Source organism: Zea mays, chromosome 10, assembly GCF_902167145.1.
Source record: "Zea mays cultivar B73 chromosome 10, Zm-B73-REFERENCE-NAM-5.0, whole genome shotgun sequence".
In the NCBI taxonomy this organism is placed as follows: Eukaryota; Viridiplantae; Streptophyta; class Magnoliopsida; order Poales; family Poaceae; genus Zea; species Zea mays.
This window is the reverse complement of record NC_050105.1, coordinates 88313552-88329722: the sequence shown is the minus strand read 5'-3', so window position 1 is coordinate 88329722 and position 16171 is coordinate 88313552. Positions and strand designations below refer to the sequence as shown.

Sequence of the window (16171 nt, the reverse complement as noted above, 5' to 3'; positions counted from 1 at the left end):
ATTTTTAGCAAATTAGTTAATAGTTAGCTAGCTATTTATTAGCTAGTTAATTTCACTAGCTATTTTTAGCCAACTAACTATAAGATGTAGCGCATTCAAATATCCCCTAAAGCTGGTCATATTTCAGCTAAACACTAACAAACCTAGCTGCTAGTGAATGTGAATGGCATTGTGGCAAGCTCGACCCGTTACATGCTACAGCAGTACAGCGCCACTGCCCGCCCCCCTCGCCTCGCCCGCCGGATCCGACCAAATCCAATCCGACAGCGGCGGGCCTCCAGCACTCCACTGCGCCCGTGTCCGCTGCCGACGGGGTGCTATAAATGGGCCGGAGCGCGGCCCGGCACGGCGTGCGCTGCAGACGGGTCGGATCTGAGACGAGACGATCCCCCTCCCCTCAGGCCTCGTTCTAGACGGAATAAATCAGTACGATTTAGAATCTGATTCAGTTTGGTGTAGATGTTCGTTTTGAACTGATCCGAAAATAAACAATCTGGTTTGGACTTTCTTCCCTCAATCTTGTACCTAGAATAAGTACAGGTGATCCAACTTTTGGATTAGTTCCTAGCATGAAAATGAGGTGGTGATCGGAATAAGTGGCAAACCAGGTTTCACTCATTCCTGGGCTGGTTTAATTACCGGCCTGGCTTGAACCATGGCGTGCCGAACTGGGCCTCAACCGGAACTTGTTTTACCCCATCTCATCCCACTGACTCCACCCACCCGCCCGCTGCCTCCGCCGGATCTCGTCGGACTCGGATCCGCCCGACCACCCCGCGCCGCCGCCGCGCAGCAGCAGCAGGTGAGCGTCCCTTCTCCTTCGGTCCGCTAGGCGCCTCCGCTGGCGCTCTGCGTTCCGGTGCCCGCTTCCTCTCCCTTCGCCCGTAGGGTTTTGTTCTCGTTGTCTGTGTGTCAAAACAAAGGCGGGCGGTTCTAGGAGCTGCGGGCTCCCGCAATGGTTGGTTCCGCGGCCAGCTGCTGCTCGCTCGGTCAGGCGGTACGCTCCGGCGCGCGTCTCGCGCATTCCTTGCCGCCATCCATCCAAAGCTGGGGCTCGGCATCCTAGGTTCCCTGGTTTCGTTCGTTCGTGCCGAGAAATGGTGAAAATACCTTTGGCTACAGCGAAAAAAACGTGTGTATATATCCAAACAAAAGCTGGGAAATACTAACAAAGGTTGTACCTTGTACCCTTTCACAGCAGACTCCATTATGTCAATGACATCAAATTTCCATCCATTCTTCTGGGCATATTTCTCGTACCTGTAACGTAGAAGAATCAAGCTTAGCGACATAGAGTGATGATCACACACATTAGCTGCAGAGCAAGATAACTGACATTCTAAATATATCCATTGCAAACAAAGAAGCCTCTTTCTCCTCCAGTTCCTGCAATATGACATCACCGTCAGTCTCACTTGTTGCCCAATAACTGAAAGGTGAATTGTGCTCATGTGCGTACAAGGGCAAGATCTGGTTTACCTGCCCGCACCTCCAATATGCAATCCTTTTCATCTGCTTCATCCTTTGGAAGCAGCGATCTAAACAGTTCATGCTGCAATCGTTTCTCCTCCTCGACAGCCACAAGAAGCTCCTCTGCTGCCATCTCACACATGTCTTTCTCTTCACGATCATTTGCTACCAAAGATTTGAGACCCTCGATTTCCTATGATCGGAACATAAATAGACTCCTCTGAATCCTCAATAGTTCATACATTGATACATACAGTAGGTTGTGTCTTGTTTAAAAAATGTAACAAGATCACAATTCACAACCTCCTGTTTCGATCTCAGGTCTTTGATCAATTCCATGGTGCTCTCCAGCTTGTGGAACTCCTTGTTAGCCCTCGAGTACTCTTCCGGCGAGGCGGCTGGCTGTCTTTATTAACACCAACTCACATCAAGGCTATTGCAGCTAGTCTAACTTAAAATTACCGTACAATGATAATGGTTCCTCTCTTGTTACAACTGAAAAAGCATTAAAGAGAAGCTGTCCCATCTGAAATTACCTGGTTGATTTGCTCTTGGAGGTACGCGCTCCTCTGCTCGATCAACTTCATTCTCTGCTCCATGATCTCCACTAGGTTCGTAGGGAGTTGCTGGCTCATCTCTGATACCAAAAAAGAACAAAAAAAATTTAAAAAGGGGACTGAAACAAGATTTCGAGAGCGTTCTGCTCTTCTTGCAGCATTTTTTTAGAAATAGTCAAGTTATGAAGTGATACACAGCGCAATCATACTATCGTCTGCGAAATCGAAGCTGAAAGAGGGGAGGAAGCAAGAAGGGAGAGGAGAGGTGCTCACCGGCGGTGGAGTAGAACCGTGGAGAAAGGCAGGGTCGCTCTAGACCGCAGGAGGCGACGCTACGACAGAGGAAGTGTTGTGGCGGAGCCGCCAGAGAGCGGCGAGGGCGCCTCCGCCGCATCGGCATAGGTGATGCTGCATCGCGGCGGCGGGGCGGCGGAAGTATGAATCTACTGGTGCTCGTTGCCTTCGGGTTCGGCCTGTCCTCTTTGACCAAAGCGCCTCTTACATAAGGCTTACGTACTTGATCAATTCCGCCTTCTGTTCAGCTTACGGCGTAGTAATACCTTCTCAAAACAGGTATTTTTAATGGTTTTTGCAAGATATCATATATAAGCCAAGTTTTCGTACAAACTTCGTGTAAAACAATTAACAAAAGTTACAAAAAAAATCTTAAAAATATAGATGTACTTCATTGTCTACTCTAGCACCGTATAAAATTTTAATTTCAAATCCATCGTATATTAAAAGATAAAAAAGAACATTATGAGATAATATTCACTTTTTTGTATATCAGAATTTTTCTTTTCTGTATCTCTTTGTTAGAATAGGTTTGGGGTCTTCCCCTCTGTAATGGGCCTGGCCCAGTTTACTCGGCCTATTAATACATCACCCAACCCCTGTTAGGGTTAGGGTTCACACTCCAATATGGTATCAGATTAGGTTTTTCCCACTCTAGTCCCTCCCAGCCGCCGGCCCCCAACCGACGACACCTCTCCTGCCGCCAGCCGCCGGCTCTCCCTCCCCACCGCCGAGCGCCGCCAGGGCTGCCGTAGCCGCGCCCCCGACGTTGGGCCCGAGACGCCGCTCCCGGGACTGTCGCTCGACCCCACCAGGGCCGCCACTCCCGACGCCGCGCGCCCGACGCCGCTCAGCCCGCGCCGCCGCACCGACTGGCCTCGGCCCCGTGCAGCAACCGCGGCCGAGCCGCCCGTCCCCAAGCTCGCGGCCCGACGCGCCGCCAGGAGCAGCAGCCGCGCCCGGCGCCGCTCTCTGCCCCGCGACCCGCCCAGGCTGCGGCCGAGCCACCGTCTGCGCACCCCGCCGGACCCACGCCCAGGCGCGCCTTGGACGGCCGCCGCCAGGACGCGACCACGGTCGCACTCGCGCCAGGAGCCGAGCAGCCCCGCGCGACCCCGTCGCTCCTTCCCCGTGCCAGGAGCCCTGCACCCGCGCGCGCCCAGCGTCGCGACAGAGCCGCCCTGTCGCCCTCTTCGGCCGAGCCTTCTCCGATCGCGAGTCGCTGCTGGGGCTCGTCGGCGCGTCCTTCGTCCTGCTGTTCTTCACCTCCGTCGCGTCGCTCATCATCTCAATCTGGGGTTTGTGGCGGCGGACGGCAAGATCCGCGCCCCAGCCGCCGCCCCCTGCAGGTCCCCTCCAGCTCCGACCAGCTCAGGCGCTGTCGCCCCCACCGCCAGCCGCGCCCTTCCTGCTCGCGCCCTTCCTGTTCCGCGCCCGGCTGTCCAGTCCGCGCCTCCCTGCGCCGGGTGACCGCGCCCCGGCCCAGCAGTGACACGACCCTCCCACACCGGTCGCCATGAGCTTTACCTCGCCCGCCGCTCTCGTGACTGTGCGTGTCCTCCTCCACGACGGCCAGCTCATCCGGGGCATGTTCGTGTCCTTCGATCCAGTCTGGAACCCTATTCTTCGGGACTGCGTCGAGGTCCACCCTCAGGCGGGCCGTCACGTGCCTGGACCGCTTGTCTTCCCACGTGCTGCGATCGCCTCCCTAGCGGTTGAGCCCGTGTCATCTCCCTCCCTTCCTAGTGCCTCTGTCGGGGCACCTTCTCTTGCCCTCTCCGCTCACACCGTACCTTCGCCACTTCCACCTCCCCGAACCACCACCACTAATTCGTTACTCCACTCCCATCCACCCCACCCCTCACATCCTACCTCCATCGTCGTCGGCAACGGTTCCACCCTCCCGGTCACCTCAGTAGGTACATCGGTTCTTCCAGGACCATTCTGCCTTAACGACGTCCTTGTTGCTCCCGGACTGACTCATCCCCTCCTCTCGGTTCGTCGCTTCACTAGTGACAACCAGTGCTCTATGGAGTTCGACCCCTGGGGCCTCACCATACGCCACCTTCCCACACATGCTGTGCTCGCTCGCTGTGACAGCTCCGGCCCCCTCTATTCTCTTCACTTGCCCTCCACTCCCCACACCAGAGTAGTCTCCTCTCCTGCACTTACTACTACCACCACATCACATGCTCTTACTACTACCACCACCTCCTCCGCCATTTGGCACCGTCGCCTCGGGCACCCTGGACCTGACGTCATGTCCCAGCTTTCCGGCCACTCCGACATATCATATACTCGGGGCTCTTCTGAGCGCCTCTGTCATGCTTGTCAGCTCGGCCGTCACTCCCGTCTTCCTTTTTCCACTTCCACGTCCAGGGCTGTTCAGGCCTTTGATCTTGTCCACTGTGATCTCTGGACATCTCCTGTCCTTAGCCTCTCCGGCTACAAATACTATCTAGTCATTCTGGATGACTACTCCCATTTCCTTTGGACTTTCCCCCTTCGGCTGAAGTCCGACACGTTTACCACCCTCACTCACTTCTTCGCCTGGGTATCCACCCAGTTCCGGCGCCCGGTCCGTGCCCTGCAGTGCGACAATGGCCGTGAGTTCGACAACAACGCCTCCCGCTCTTTCTTCCTCACTCACGGCGTCCAGTTGCGTCTCTCGTGTCCCTACACCTCTGCTCAGAACGGTCGGGCCGAGCGCATGATTCGCACCACCACCAACATGATCCGCTGCCTTCTCTTTCAGGCGTCTCTCCCTGCCACCTACTAGGCAGAGGCCCTTCATACTGCCACACATCTCCTCAACCGTCTTCCCTCGAAGGCGGTGAGCCACCCTACACCTCACTTCGCCCTGTACGACACAGCCCCTTCCTACGACCACCTGCGCGTGTTCGGTTGTGCCTGCTACCCTAACATTTCCGCTACTGCCCCTATCAAACTTTCTCCTCGCTCCACTCGCTGCCTCTTCCTCGGCTACTCCCCTGACCACAAGGGGTATCGGTGCCTGGACCTCACCTCCCACCGCATCATCATCTCTCGTCACGTCGTCTTCGACGAAGATGTGTTTCCCCTTGCAGGCTCCACCCCACCCACCGATCTTGACTCCCTCCTCGAGTCCGACCCGGTTCCCCCCACCCCCGGCGCCCCGTCTTGCGCCGTTACCTGTTCCTCGTGCAGCCACGACGCCACAGCTCGCGCCCATTTCTGCGCCATGCGCGGCCACGTCGATCATGCCTGCGCCACGCGTGGCCACGTCGACCCCGCCTGCGCCACGCGCGGCCCCGTCGACCCCGGCTCGCTTCGCCAACCCCACGCTCGTCTACCACCGCCGCGGCCACGCCACTACCTTGGCGCCCCCCGACTCGGGCCCGTCGACACGCGCGACCCGCTTCGCCGACCCCGCCGTCGTCTATCACCGCCGCGAGCCGGCCACACCCGCCGCTCTTGACGTTCCGGCGGTCCGCTCCGAGCCGTCCGTATACCACCCGGTCGCCATCCACCGCGACCCCGGACACGTCCACCCGATGGTGACTCGACGCGCCGCTGGCGTTCTTCGCCCCGTCGACCGACTGATCCTGGCAGCCGATACGTCTAGCACTCCACCCGACGCTTCCTCGGTGCCCTCCTCCGTTCGCACTGCCCTCGCCGACCCACATTGGCGTCGTGCTATGAAGGAGGAGTACGCGGCCCTCTTGGCCAACCACACCTGGGACCTGGTGCCGTGCCCACCAGGCACCAACGTGGTCACCGGCAAGTGGCTATTTCGCCACAAGCTGACCTCGGATGGCTCCCTCGACCGCTACAAGGCCCGTTGGGTCCTTCGGGGCTTCACACAGCGCCCCGGAGTGGTCTACGACGAGACCTTCAGCCCCGCCGTCAAGTTCGCCACTGTTCGCGCTGTCCTCTCCCTCGCCCTCTCCCGTGACTGGGCAATTCATCAGCTCGATGTCAAGAATGCCTTCCTCCATGGCACTCTGACGGAGACTGTCTACTGCAGCCAGCCCACCGGCTTCGTCGACGCTGACCGTCCGGATCTGGTCTGCCGACTGAACTAGAGATGGCAACGGGTACAAACCCGTCGGGTTTTGCTATCCCAAACTCGTACCGTGAAAAATATTTATGCCCATTAAAAAACCCGTACCCATGACGGGTTTGAAATTTTGCCCAAACCCGTATCCATCGGGTTAGCGGGTACCCACGGGTTACCCGCGGGTTTTATCTCCAACATGCTTATTCTTTTTATAATCAATAAGTATCGCAATGATTAATGAGATCATGGTCCAAAATTTATGTAATGAACAACGAGTTCATGATTTGGTATAAAAATATTAGTAGAGAGAATTAAATACAAATAATAAGTTGTATAATCAAGTTACCTTGCACTAAGTTATACATCCACCACATATATAACACTAGTAATAACTATAATATCAAGCAAGCAACACTCTCACCAACTACTTATACATTCACTATTTGATAAAAATTAGGAAGTAAAAAGGTAGATAACAAGTTTGTTGTTCGTTTATAAAATAAAATGACAATATGCACTAGTTTGGTCGGGTTTAAAAAACCCACGGGTTCACGGGTTTGGGTACTATAGGAACAAACCCGTACCCATGAACCCGTCGGGTATACATTTATGCCCATTAACAAACCCATGGGTACGAAAATTGACCCAAACCCGTACCCTAATGGGGTAAAAACCCATCGGGTTTCGGGTTTCGGGTACCCATTGCCATCTCTAGGCTGAACCGGTCCCTGTACGGCCTCAAGCAGGCGCCACGGGCTTGGTACAGTCGCTTCGCCTCCTACCTGGCCTCCATCGGCTTCGTTGAGGCCAAGTCGGACACGTCCCTGTTCATCTACCGGCGCGGCGACGACACCGTCTACCTCCTGCTCTACGTCGACATTGTGCTCACGGCATCCACCGCCGACCTTCTACACCGCACGATCGTCGCCCTTCAGCGGGAGTTCGCGATGAAGGACCTGGGGCCCCTACACCACTTCCTCGGCATCACCGCCGAGCGCCGGCCTCAGGGTCTCTTCCTCCACCAGCGCCAGTACGCCATCGACATCCTAGAGCAGGCTGGCATGTCAGACTGCAAGCCCTGCTCCACGCCTGTCGACACTCAGGCGAAGCTCTCTGAGGACGACGGGCCTCCGGTCGCCGACGCGACGTCCTACCGGAGCATGACCGACGCGCTCCAGTACCTCACCTTCTCTAGGCCCGACATCGCATACGTCGTCCAGCAGGTGTGCCTGCATATGCACACTCCGCGGGAGCTCCATCTCACCGCGCTCAAGCGGATTCTGCGCTACCTCCGCGGCTCCCTCGACTACGACCTCCTTCTCCGACCATCCCCGACGTCGGAACTCGTGGTCTACACCGACGCTGACTGGGCTGGCTGTCCCGACACACGCCGGTCCACCTTCGGTTACGCCGTGTTCCTGGGCGCCAACCTCGTCTCTTGGGCCGCCAAGCGTCAGCCCGTCGTCTCTCGCTCCAGCGCTGAGGCCGAGTACCGTGCCGTGGCCAACGGCGTGGCAGAGGCCTCCTGGCTGCGCCAGCTCCTCCACGAGCTCCACAGTCCTCTCTAGCGCGCCACCCTCGTCTACTGTGACAACGTCAGCGCGGTCTACCTCTCCACCAACCCCGTGCAGCATCAGCGCACGAAGCATGTGGAGATCGACCTGCACTTCGTTCGCGAGCGTGTCGCTGCCGGTGACGTTCGGGTTCTCAGCGTCCCCATCACGCTGCAGTTCGCCGACATCTTCACCAAGGGGTTACCGTCGAGTGTATTTTTAGACTTTCGATCCAGTCTCAACATCTGTACAGGATAGAGTTGTGACTGCAGGGGGGGGGTTAGAATAGGTTTGGGGTCTTCCCCTCTGTAATGGGTCTGGCCCAGTTTACTTGGCCTTTTAATACATCACCCAACCCCTGTTAGGGTTAGGGTTCACACTCCAATACTCTTAGCATATGATGAATTTGAAGTTAAAATTTTATAAAGTGGTAGAGTAGACAATGAAGTACATCTATAATTTTTTAAGATTTTTTGTGACTTTTGTTATTTTGTTTGCACTTAGCTTGCATGGAAACTTGGTTTGCACTTGATATGTTGCCTTTTAATTGTTCTTTTGGGCAATGGTTTTTACTCTCTCCATTCTAATTTATAATTCTAATTTATAATTCGTTTGACTTTTTCAATCTCAAGTTTAACCACTCGTTTTATTAAAAAAATGTGAAAAACATAAAATTTTATTGTGGTTTTGTTTATTATCAAATATACATTACATATGGCTTAATTTTTTTCATTTTCTCATAATTTTTTGAATAACACTTAAGGTTGAAAATATCAAACAAATTATATTTTAAAACAGATGGAGTATTATAAAAGAGAAGTTTTCATTTTATGACCAAATAATATATTTTTAAACTAGTTTGACTCGCCCAAATTCTTCTATAGTTGCATCTTTTATGAACGTAGGGAGCATCTTGAAAGAGGGATACGTCATGATCCACTTTTTTCATTTGCCAAGAAAGCAAATTCCACGGAGCTATCACCCAAAATAATTCAATGTGATGTTGCTTGCTGCATCTCGAATTAATTTCTGTCTATATGAACACCCTATTCGCTTGGCTTTAATTTGTATCGGCTTATATTCTACAGTATTTTTGCCTCTATAAATTACAATTGCAACAGTGCAAACAACTGATTTTAATTTGAAGCGAACAACCTATAGACATAAAATTTATATATATTCGAGCCCTCCTGAGCGATAATACCTCACGTCCAGTTTACCGGGTTATGTTCTGATTATTTTCCGTGCCCCTTGGGACATCTTCTTCTTTTTATAGTTGAAACAAGGAGTTTGGTAGGAGTTTTGTTGGAGGCGGTCTAATACCCAGGCTAACTATTAGCTTTAGGACGTTCTAAACAGAATCTAGCGTGGAGGTTTGAGTGCTTGGAAAGGTCTTAAATGCAAATTTAGATTGCGGTAGATGAAACAATTTAAATATTTCAAGGAATTAAAACGAGTCAAAATTTTGTTCATGGATCAACATAGAAAGAGATTATTCAGCTATTAGAATATAGTTCTTTTTAGATAATGATTTCTTTGGAACCCAAAAAACACATATAGGGAAAACAAAGGATTGGATCTAATGAAAATGGGAGAACACAGTTCATTCGTTTCAAAGTGCTCCTTATTTAAGAAATCAAAATCTTAAGGCTAGTTTCAACAGATTCCCTATCACATCTCCTATCTCATCTTCTATTTCAAACTTCAGTCTACAAACAATTTTTTCTATAGTTCTGCGTCTCCTATTTTACTCTATCTACCTAAGACAATCTAATGATTAGAATCCTCCAAAATCCCATTGAGAATCCTACCATCCAGAGGAGTTCCGACATACATTATTAATGAAATGTTAAGTTCGTTTTGATGCTGTATTCCACCTTAGGGCTAGTGTGGAAACCCTATTTTCTTAAGGGATTTTCATTTTTCAAAAGAAAATTATTTTATTTTTTCTTGCTATGGTTGTTGGCTAAATTCGCGGAATTAACTCGGGAGATTTGTTTGTAACGGGTCCAGCCTCCCTCCTCTATAAATGCAGAGGAATACGACCGATTAAAGATGATCAATCGAACCTAGAACCTACAATCAATACAATTCACATTTTATCTGGTACATTTAGGAGTAATTATAGTTTAGTTCTAGTTTAGTCTTCCAATCCCTAAATTCTCCGCTTCTCTTTGGCTCTACGTCGATTAGAGATGTCTAGGTCGGCCTGCCGAGTCTAGACAACACCTAGGATCTCTCCTCCCCGACGGGGTCCCTCCCGGGAGCGAGATCCAGACGCCGCCGGCGAACCTCGCCGTCCCTGCGCACGCGCGGACCGTCTGGCCATCAGGCGCGGACCGTCCGACCCATCAGGTAGGAACCCGATCCCTGCACCAGGTCGCGGACCGTTCGGCCCCTGGCCGTGGAACCGTCCGAGCCTCTGCAGAGGACACCGCCACCGATTATCATCGCAGTGATTGGCACCCGAATCGACACCAACAAATCGCTCGTTCTACCCCTGAACAAAAAATAGGATCGTTTTACTCCCTCCCTCTTAATTATTTGATTAGGTTTAATCTAGCCGAATTTAAATTGGTCTTTAATAAATTTTCATGCATTCCAACATCCTAAAGTATAAAATACACAAAATAGAACATGTTGTATTTTTTTAATAATGACACTATGCCATCTATCATTCTAAGAAAAGTGTATTGGAATTTCAACTATAAGAGGAGAAACAAAAAAGGCAAAGTTCATCCAATATTGATTAGTTCAAAAAACTGAGTGGGATGAGCCAAAGTTTTGTTAAGAGTCAAACGAAAATATATTATTTGGTCATAAAATGAAAACTTCTCTTTTAGGGCTAGTTTGGGAACCTCATTTTCTCAAGGGATTTTTATTTTCCCAAGAAAATTATTTTATTTTTTCTTGAGAAAATTGGAATCCCTTAGAAAAATGGTGTTCCCAAACTAGCCCTTATAATAAAAACCATGGCCAACAGCAACGGTAAAAATACCTGTTTCGAGAATTGATCAAGTTGAACAGAAGGTGGAATTGATCAAGTACGTAAGCCTCATGTAAGAGTCGCTTTCGTCAAACAAAACAGGCCGAACCCGAAGGCAACGAGGACTAGTAGATTCATACTTCCGCCGCCCCGCCGCCGCGATGCAGTATCACCTACGCCGATGCGGCGGAGGCGCCCTCGCCGCTCTCTGGCGGCTCCGCCACAACGCTTCCTCTGCCGTAGCGTCGCCTCCTGTGGCCTGGAGGCGACCCTGCCTTCCTCCACGGTTCTACTCCACCGCCGGTGAGCACCTCTCCTCTCCCTTCTTGCTTCTTCCCCTCTTTCAGCTTCGATTTCACAGACGATAGTATGATTGCTCTTTTTATCACTTCATAACTTGACCATTTCTAAAAAAATGCTGCAAGAAGAGCAGAACGCTCTCGAAATCTTGTTTCAGTCCCCTTTTTAAATTTTTTTGTTCTTTTTTTGGTATCAGAGATGAGCCAGCAGCTCCCTGCGAACCTAGTGGAGATCATGGAGCAGAGAATGAAGTTGATCGAGCAGAGGAGCGCGTACCTCCAAGAGCAAATCAACCAGGTAATTTCAGATGGGACAGCTTCTCTTTAATGCCTTTTCAGTTGTAACAAGAGAGGAACCATTATCATTGTACGGTAATTTTAAGTTAGACTAGCTGCAATAGCCTTGATGTGAGTTGGTGTTAATAAAGACAGCCAGCCGCCTCGCCGGAAGAGTACTCGAGGGCTAACAAGGAGTTCCGCAAGCTGGAGAGCACCATGGAGTTGATCAAAGACCTGAGATCGAAACAGGAGGTTGTGAATTGTGATCTTGTTACATTTTTTAAACAAGACACAACCTACTGTATGTATCAATGTATGAACTATTGAGGATTCAGAGGAGTCTATTTATGTTCCGATCGTAGGAAATCGAGGGTCTCAAATCTTTGGTAGCAAATGATCATGAAGAGAAAGACATGCGTGAGATGGCAGAAGAGGAGCTTCTTGTGGCTGTCGAGGAGGAGAAACGATTGCAGCATGAACTGTTTAGATCGCTGCTTCCAAAGGATGAAGCAGATGAAAAGGATTGCATATTGGAGGTGCGGGCAGGTAAACCAGATCTTGCCCTTGTACGCACATGAGCACAATTCACCTTTCAGTTATTGGGCAACAAGTGAGACTGACGGTGATGTCATATTGCAGGAACTGGAGGAGAAGAGGCTTCTTTGTTTGCAATGGATATATTTAGAATGTCAGTTATCTTGCTCTGCAGCTAATGTGTGTGATCATCACTCTATGTTGCTAAGCTTGATTCTTCTACGTTACAGGTACGAGAAATATGCCCAGAAGAATGGGTGGAAATTTGATGTCATTGACATAATGGAGTCTGCTGTGAAAGGATACAAGGTACAACCTTTGTTAGTATTTCCCAGCTTTTGTTTGGATATATACACACGTTTTTTTCGCTGTTGCCAAAGGTATTTTCACCATTTTAAGATTTGGAAGCTCTCAAACTCCTAATTCATATATTTCTTATCGTTATTCATTTGTATGAAAGGAAGCTAGTGGAACTATATCAGGTCCTGGGGCGTTCGGCAAACTAAAGTTTGAGAGTGGCATCCATAGAGTTCAGGTACAGTAGCAGACCCACTTACGGTGTCGATCTTATTAACCTACTTGGACATTTTATGATTTGACCTGTCTACTCATGACAGCGAGTGCCAGCGACTGAGAAATCTGGACGAATGCACACTAGTGCTGTATCAGTTGCTGTTCTTCCGCAAGCTGATGAGGTCGCGGTTTGATATAGCTTCTTTTTTTTGTATGTTCTTCTCAATTTTGTTAGTCTGGACAAGTTATGGCATGACTAAAACAGTTAGAAAATCGATTCTTCTGAAAATGCAGGTTGATGTCCAGCTGCGAAATGAGGACCTGAGAATTGATACCTACAGATCAGGTGGCTCTGGAGGTCAGTCTGTCAATACAACCGATAGTGCTGTTAGGATAACTCATATTCCAACCGGAACAGTGGTTGCAATCCAAGATGAGAGATCACAGCACATGGTAATGGTCTTGGTTTTACAAACTCCATGAAATAAATTTTTTTATGTGCACATTAAATGCCATATCTTTGGGTTTCCCTTTTAAAACCTGGAAAGCAGCAGTTCCTAGAGCTCAATTTCACACATTTTCACTCATGTTTCATCCTATTTACTACTTTACTCGCAGCCTTGTTGTTTTTAGCACAATCGCATTATTTGTAGCTTTCATGTTTAATCAACAGAGTCTGCGCAAGTCCTGCCCATTATAAAGAAACTAACATGCTAACGTGTCCCTATAGAACAAGGCCAAAGCTCTGAAAGTTCTCCGAGCGCGACTGTATGAGTTGGAGAGGCGTAGACTACACATGGACAGGTCAAAGCTTCGATCAGAACAGGTAATTCTAAGATCGAAATCTCTATCTCACATGTTAAGCTGTTAGCTACGGGCTTCCTGGGCCTAACATCCTAGCAGATTGGAAGCGGTGACAGGTCTGAGCGAATCAGAACATACAACTTCCCACAGGGCCGTGTCACCGACCATCGCGTTGGAGTCACACACCACTCCATAGCAGATGTCATGGAGGGGGAGAGCCTGGACATGTTCGTTGATGCGCTCCTGCTTCAAGAAGAGATGGACGCCATTGCTTCATTTGGCGCATAGCTAGATTAAACCTTGCAACATTGATTCACGTCATGGACAAAATAGAGATCAGCGAAAAACAATACCGAGCAGTCCACTAGTGAATTGCCTGTGCATTGTGTCCTGTTTTGGCGTGTGCTAGTTTTACATAATGCTGAATTTTTAATGTAGGCATGTGTTATAATTGTTGCCGATAAACGTGTCGCTCATCCAATTCTTTCCAAACTACAGTTTTGCTGGCAATGTTTTGTTGTTCGTTCTTTCCAAACTACAGTTGTGCTGGCATGGTTTTGTTATTCATAAACTTGGTGCGCCTGAATTGTCTATGGACAAACATGTTTATAAGTGATCCTTATTTAAGCTTCAGTAAGACGTTCTGGCCTTCTGGGATATATATGACATGTTGACTGTTGGAATGAGAACCCATGACCCTAAACAGGGTTGAGAGTAGTATTAATAGACTGAGTATATGGGCCAGGCCCATTACAGTGAGGGTATGACGGTAATTACAGGGGGAACACCCCAAACCCTAGACGGGTAGTCTAACACCCCCCGCAGTCACAACTCTATCCTGTACAGATGTTGAGACTGGATCGAAAGTCTAAGAATACACTCGACGGTAGTCTTTTGGTGAAGATGTCAGCGAACTGCAGCGTGGTGGGGACGCTGAGAACCCGAACGTCACCGGCAGCGACACGCTCGCGGACGAAGTGCAGGTCGATCTCGATGTGTTTCGTGCGCTGATGCTGCACGGGGTTGGTGGAGAGGTAGACCGCACTGACGTTGTCGCAGTAGACGAGAGTGGCGCGCCGAAGGGGACTGTGGAGCTCGTGGAGGAGCTGGCGTAGCCAGGAGGCCTCTGCCACACCGTTGGCCACGGCACGGTACTCGGCCTCAGCGCTGGAGCGAGAGACAACGGGCTGCCTCTTGGCGGCCCAAGAGACGAGGTTGGTGCCCAGGAACACGACGTAGCCGGAGGTGGACCGGCGCGTGTCGGGACAGCCAGCCCAGTCAGCGTCGGTGTAGACCACGAGCTCCGACGTCGGGGATGGGCGGAGTAGGAGGCCGTAGTCGAGGGAGCCGCGGAGGTAGCACAGGATCCGCTTGAGCGCAGTGAGATGGGGCTCCCGCGGAGTGTGCATATGCAGGCACACCTGCTGGATGGCGTAAGTGATGTCGGGCCTGGAGAATGTGAGGTACTGGAGCGCGCCGGTGAGGCTCTGGTATGACGTCGCGTCGGCGACCGAAGGCCCGTCGTCCTCAGAGAGCTTCGCCTGAGTGTCGACAGGCGTGGAGCAGGGCTTGCAGTCAGACATGCCAGCCCGCTCCAGGATGTCGATGGCGTACTGGTGCTGGTGGAGGAAGAGACCCTGAGGCTGACGTTCGGCGGTGATGCCGAGGAAGTGGTGTAGGGGCCCCAGGTCCTTCATCGCGAACTCCCGCTGAAGGGCGACGATCGTGCGGTGTAGAAGGTCGGCGGTGGATGCCGTGAGCACAATGTCGTCGACGTAGAGCAGGAGGTAGACGGTGTCGTCGCCGCGCCGGTAGATGAACATGGACGTGTCCGACTTGGCCTCGACGAAGCCGATGGAGGCCAGGTAGGAGGCGAAGCGACTGTACCAAGCCCGTGGCGCCTGCTTGAGGCCGTACAGGGACCGATTCAGCCGGCAAACCAGATCCGGACGGTCAGCGTCGACGAAGCCGGTGGGCTGGCTGCAGTAGACAGTCTCCGTCAGAGTGCCATGGAGGAAGGCATTCTTGACATCGAGCTGATGGATCGCCCAGTCGTGGGAGAGGGCGAGGGAGAGGACGGCGCGAACAGTGGCGAACTTGACGACAGGGCTGAAGGTCTCGTCGTAGTCCACTCCGGGGCGCTGGGTGAAGCCCCGAAGGACCCAACGGGCCTTGTAGCGGTCGAGGGAGCCGTCCGAGGTCAGCTTGTGGCAAAAGAGCCACTTGCTGGTGACCACGTTGGTGCCCGGTGGACGCGGCACCAGGTCCCAGGTGTGGTTGGCCAAGAGGGCCGCGTACTCCTCCTCCATAGCACGACGCCAATGTGGGTGGGCGAGGGCAGTGCGAACGGAGGAGGGCACCGGGGAAGCGTCGGGTGGAGTGCTAGACGTAGCGGCTGCCAGGATTAGCCGGTCGACGGGGCAGAGAACGCCAGCAGCACGCCGAGTCACCATCGGGTGGACGTGCCCGGGGTCACGGTGGATGGCGACCGGGTGGTAAACGGACGACTCGGAGCGAACCGCCGGAACGTCGAGAGCGGCTGGTGGGGCCGGCTCGCGGCGGTGATAGACGACGGCGGGGTCGGCGAACCAGGCCGCGCTTGTCGGCGGGCCCGAGTTGGGGGGCGCCGAGGTAGTGGCGTGGCCGCGGCGATGGTAGACGAGTGCGGGGTTGGCGAAGCGAGCCGGGGTCGACGGGGCCGCGCGTGGCGCAGGCGGGGTCGACGGGGCCGCGCGTGGCGCAGGCAGGATCGACGGGGCCACGCGTGGCGCGGGCGGGGTCGACGGGGCCACGCGTGGCGCAGGCGGGGTCGACGGGGCCGCGCGTGGCGCAGGCAGGATCGA

General features: G+C 52.0%; 1 protein-coding gene and 1 pseudogene across 2 annotated transcripts; one reads left to right on the top strand and one right to left on the bottom strand.

Moving 5' to 3' along the window:
- Positions 1-397: 397 nt before the first annotated feature.
- LOC103642603 (peptide chain release factor 1-like) lies at positions 398-2200 on the bottom strand (annotated as a pseudogene).
- Positions 663-13961, top strand: LOC100274396 (uncharacterized). 2 transcript variants are annotated; one of them, NM_001148756.1, is made up of 12 exons: positions 737-802; positions 11002-11202; positions 11396-11496; positions 11631-11729; positions 11840-12023; positions 12117-12165; positions 12242-12320; positions 12472-12546; positions 12629-12706; positions 12819-12977; positions 13255-13350; positions 13428-13860. In NM_001148756.1, exons 2-12 carry the CDS (start codon positions 11061-11063, stop codon positions 13614-13616), a joined length of 1251 nt encoding a protein of 416 aa, NP_001142228.1. In that variant the 5' UTR covers positions 737-802; positions 11002-11060; the 3' UTR covers positions 13617-13860. The 2 variants fall into 2 exon arrangements, with proteins under 2 accessions (XP_008661656.1, NP_001142228.1); XM_008663434.3 differs by lacking the exon at positions 11002-11202 and having other exon boundaries at positions 663-802; positions 13428-13961.
- Positions 13962-16171: the final 2210 nt, after the last annotated feature.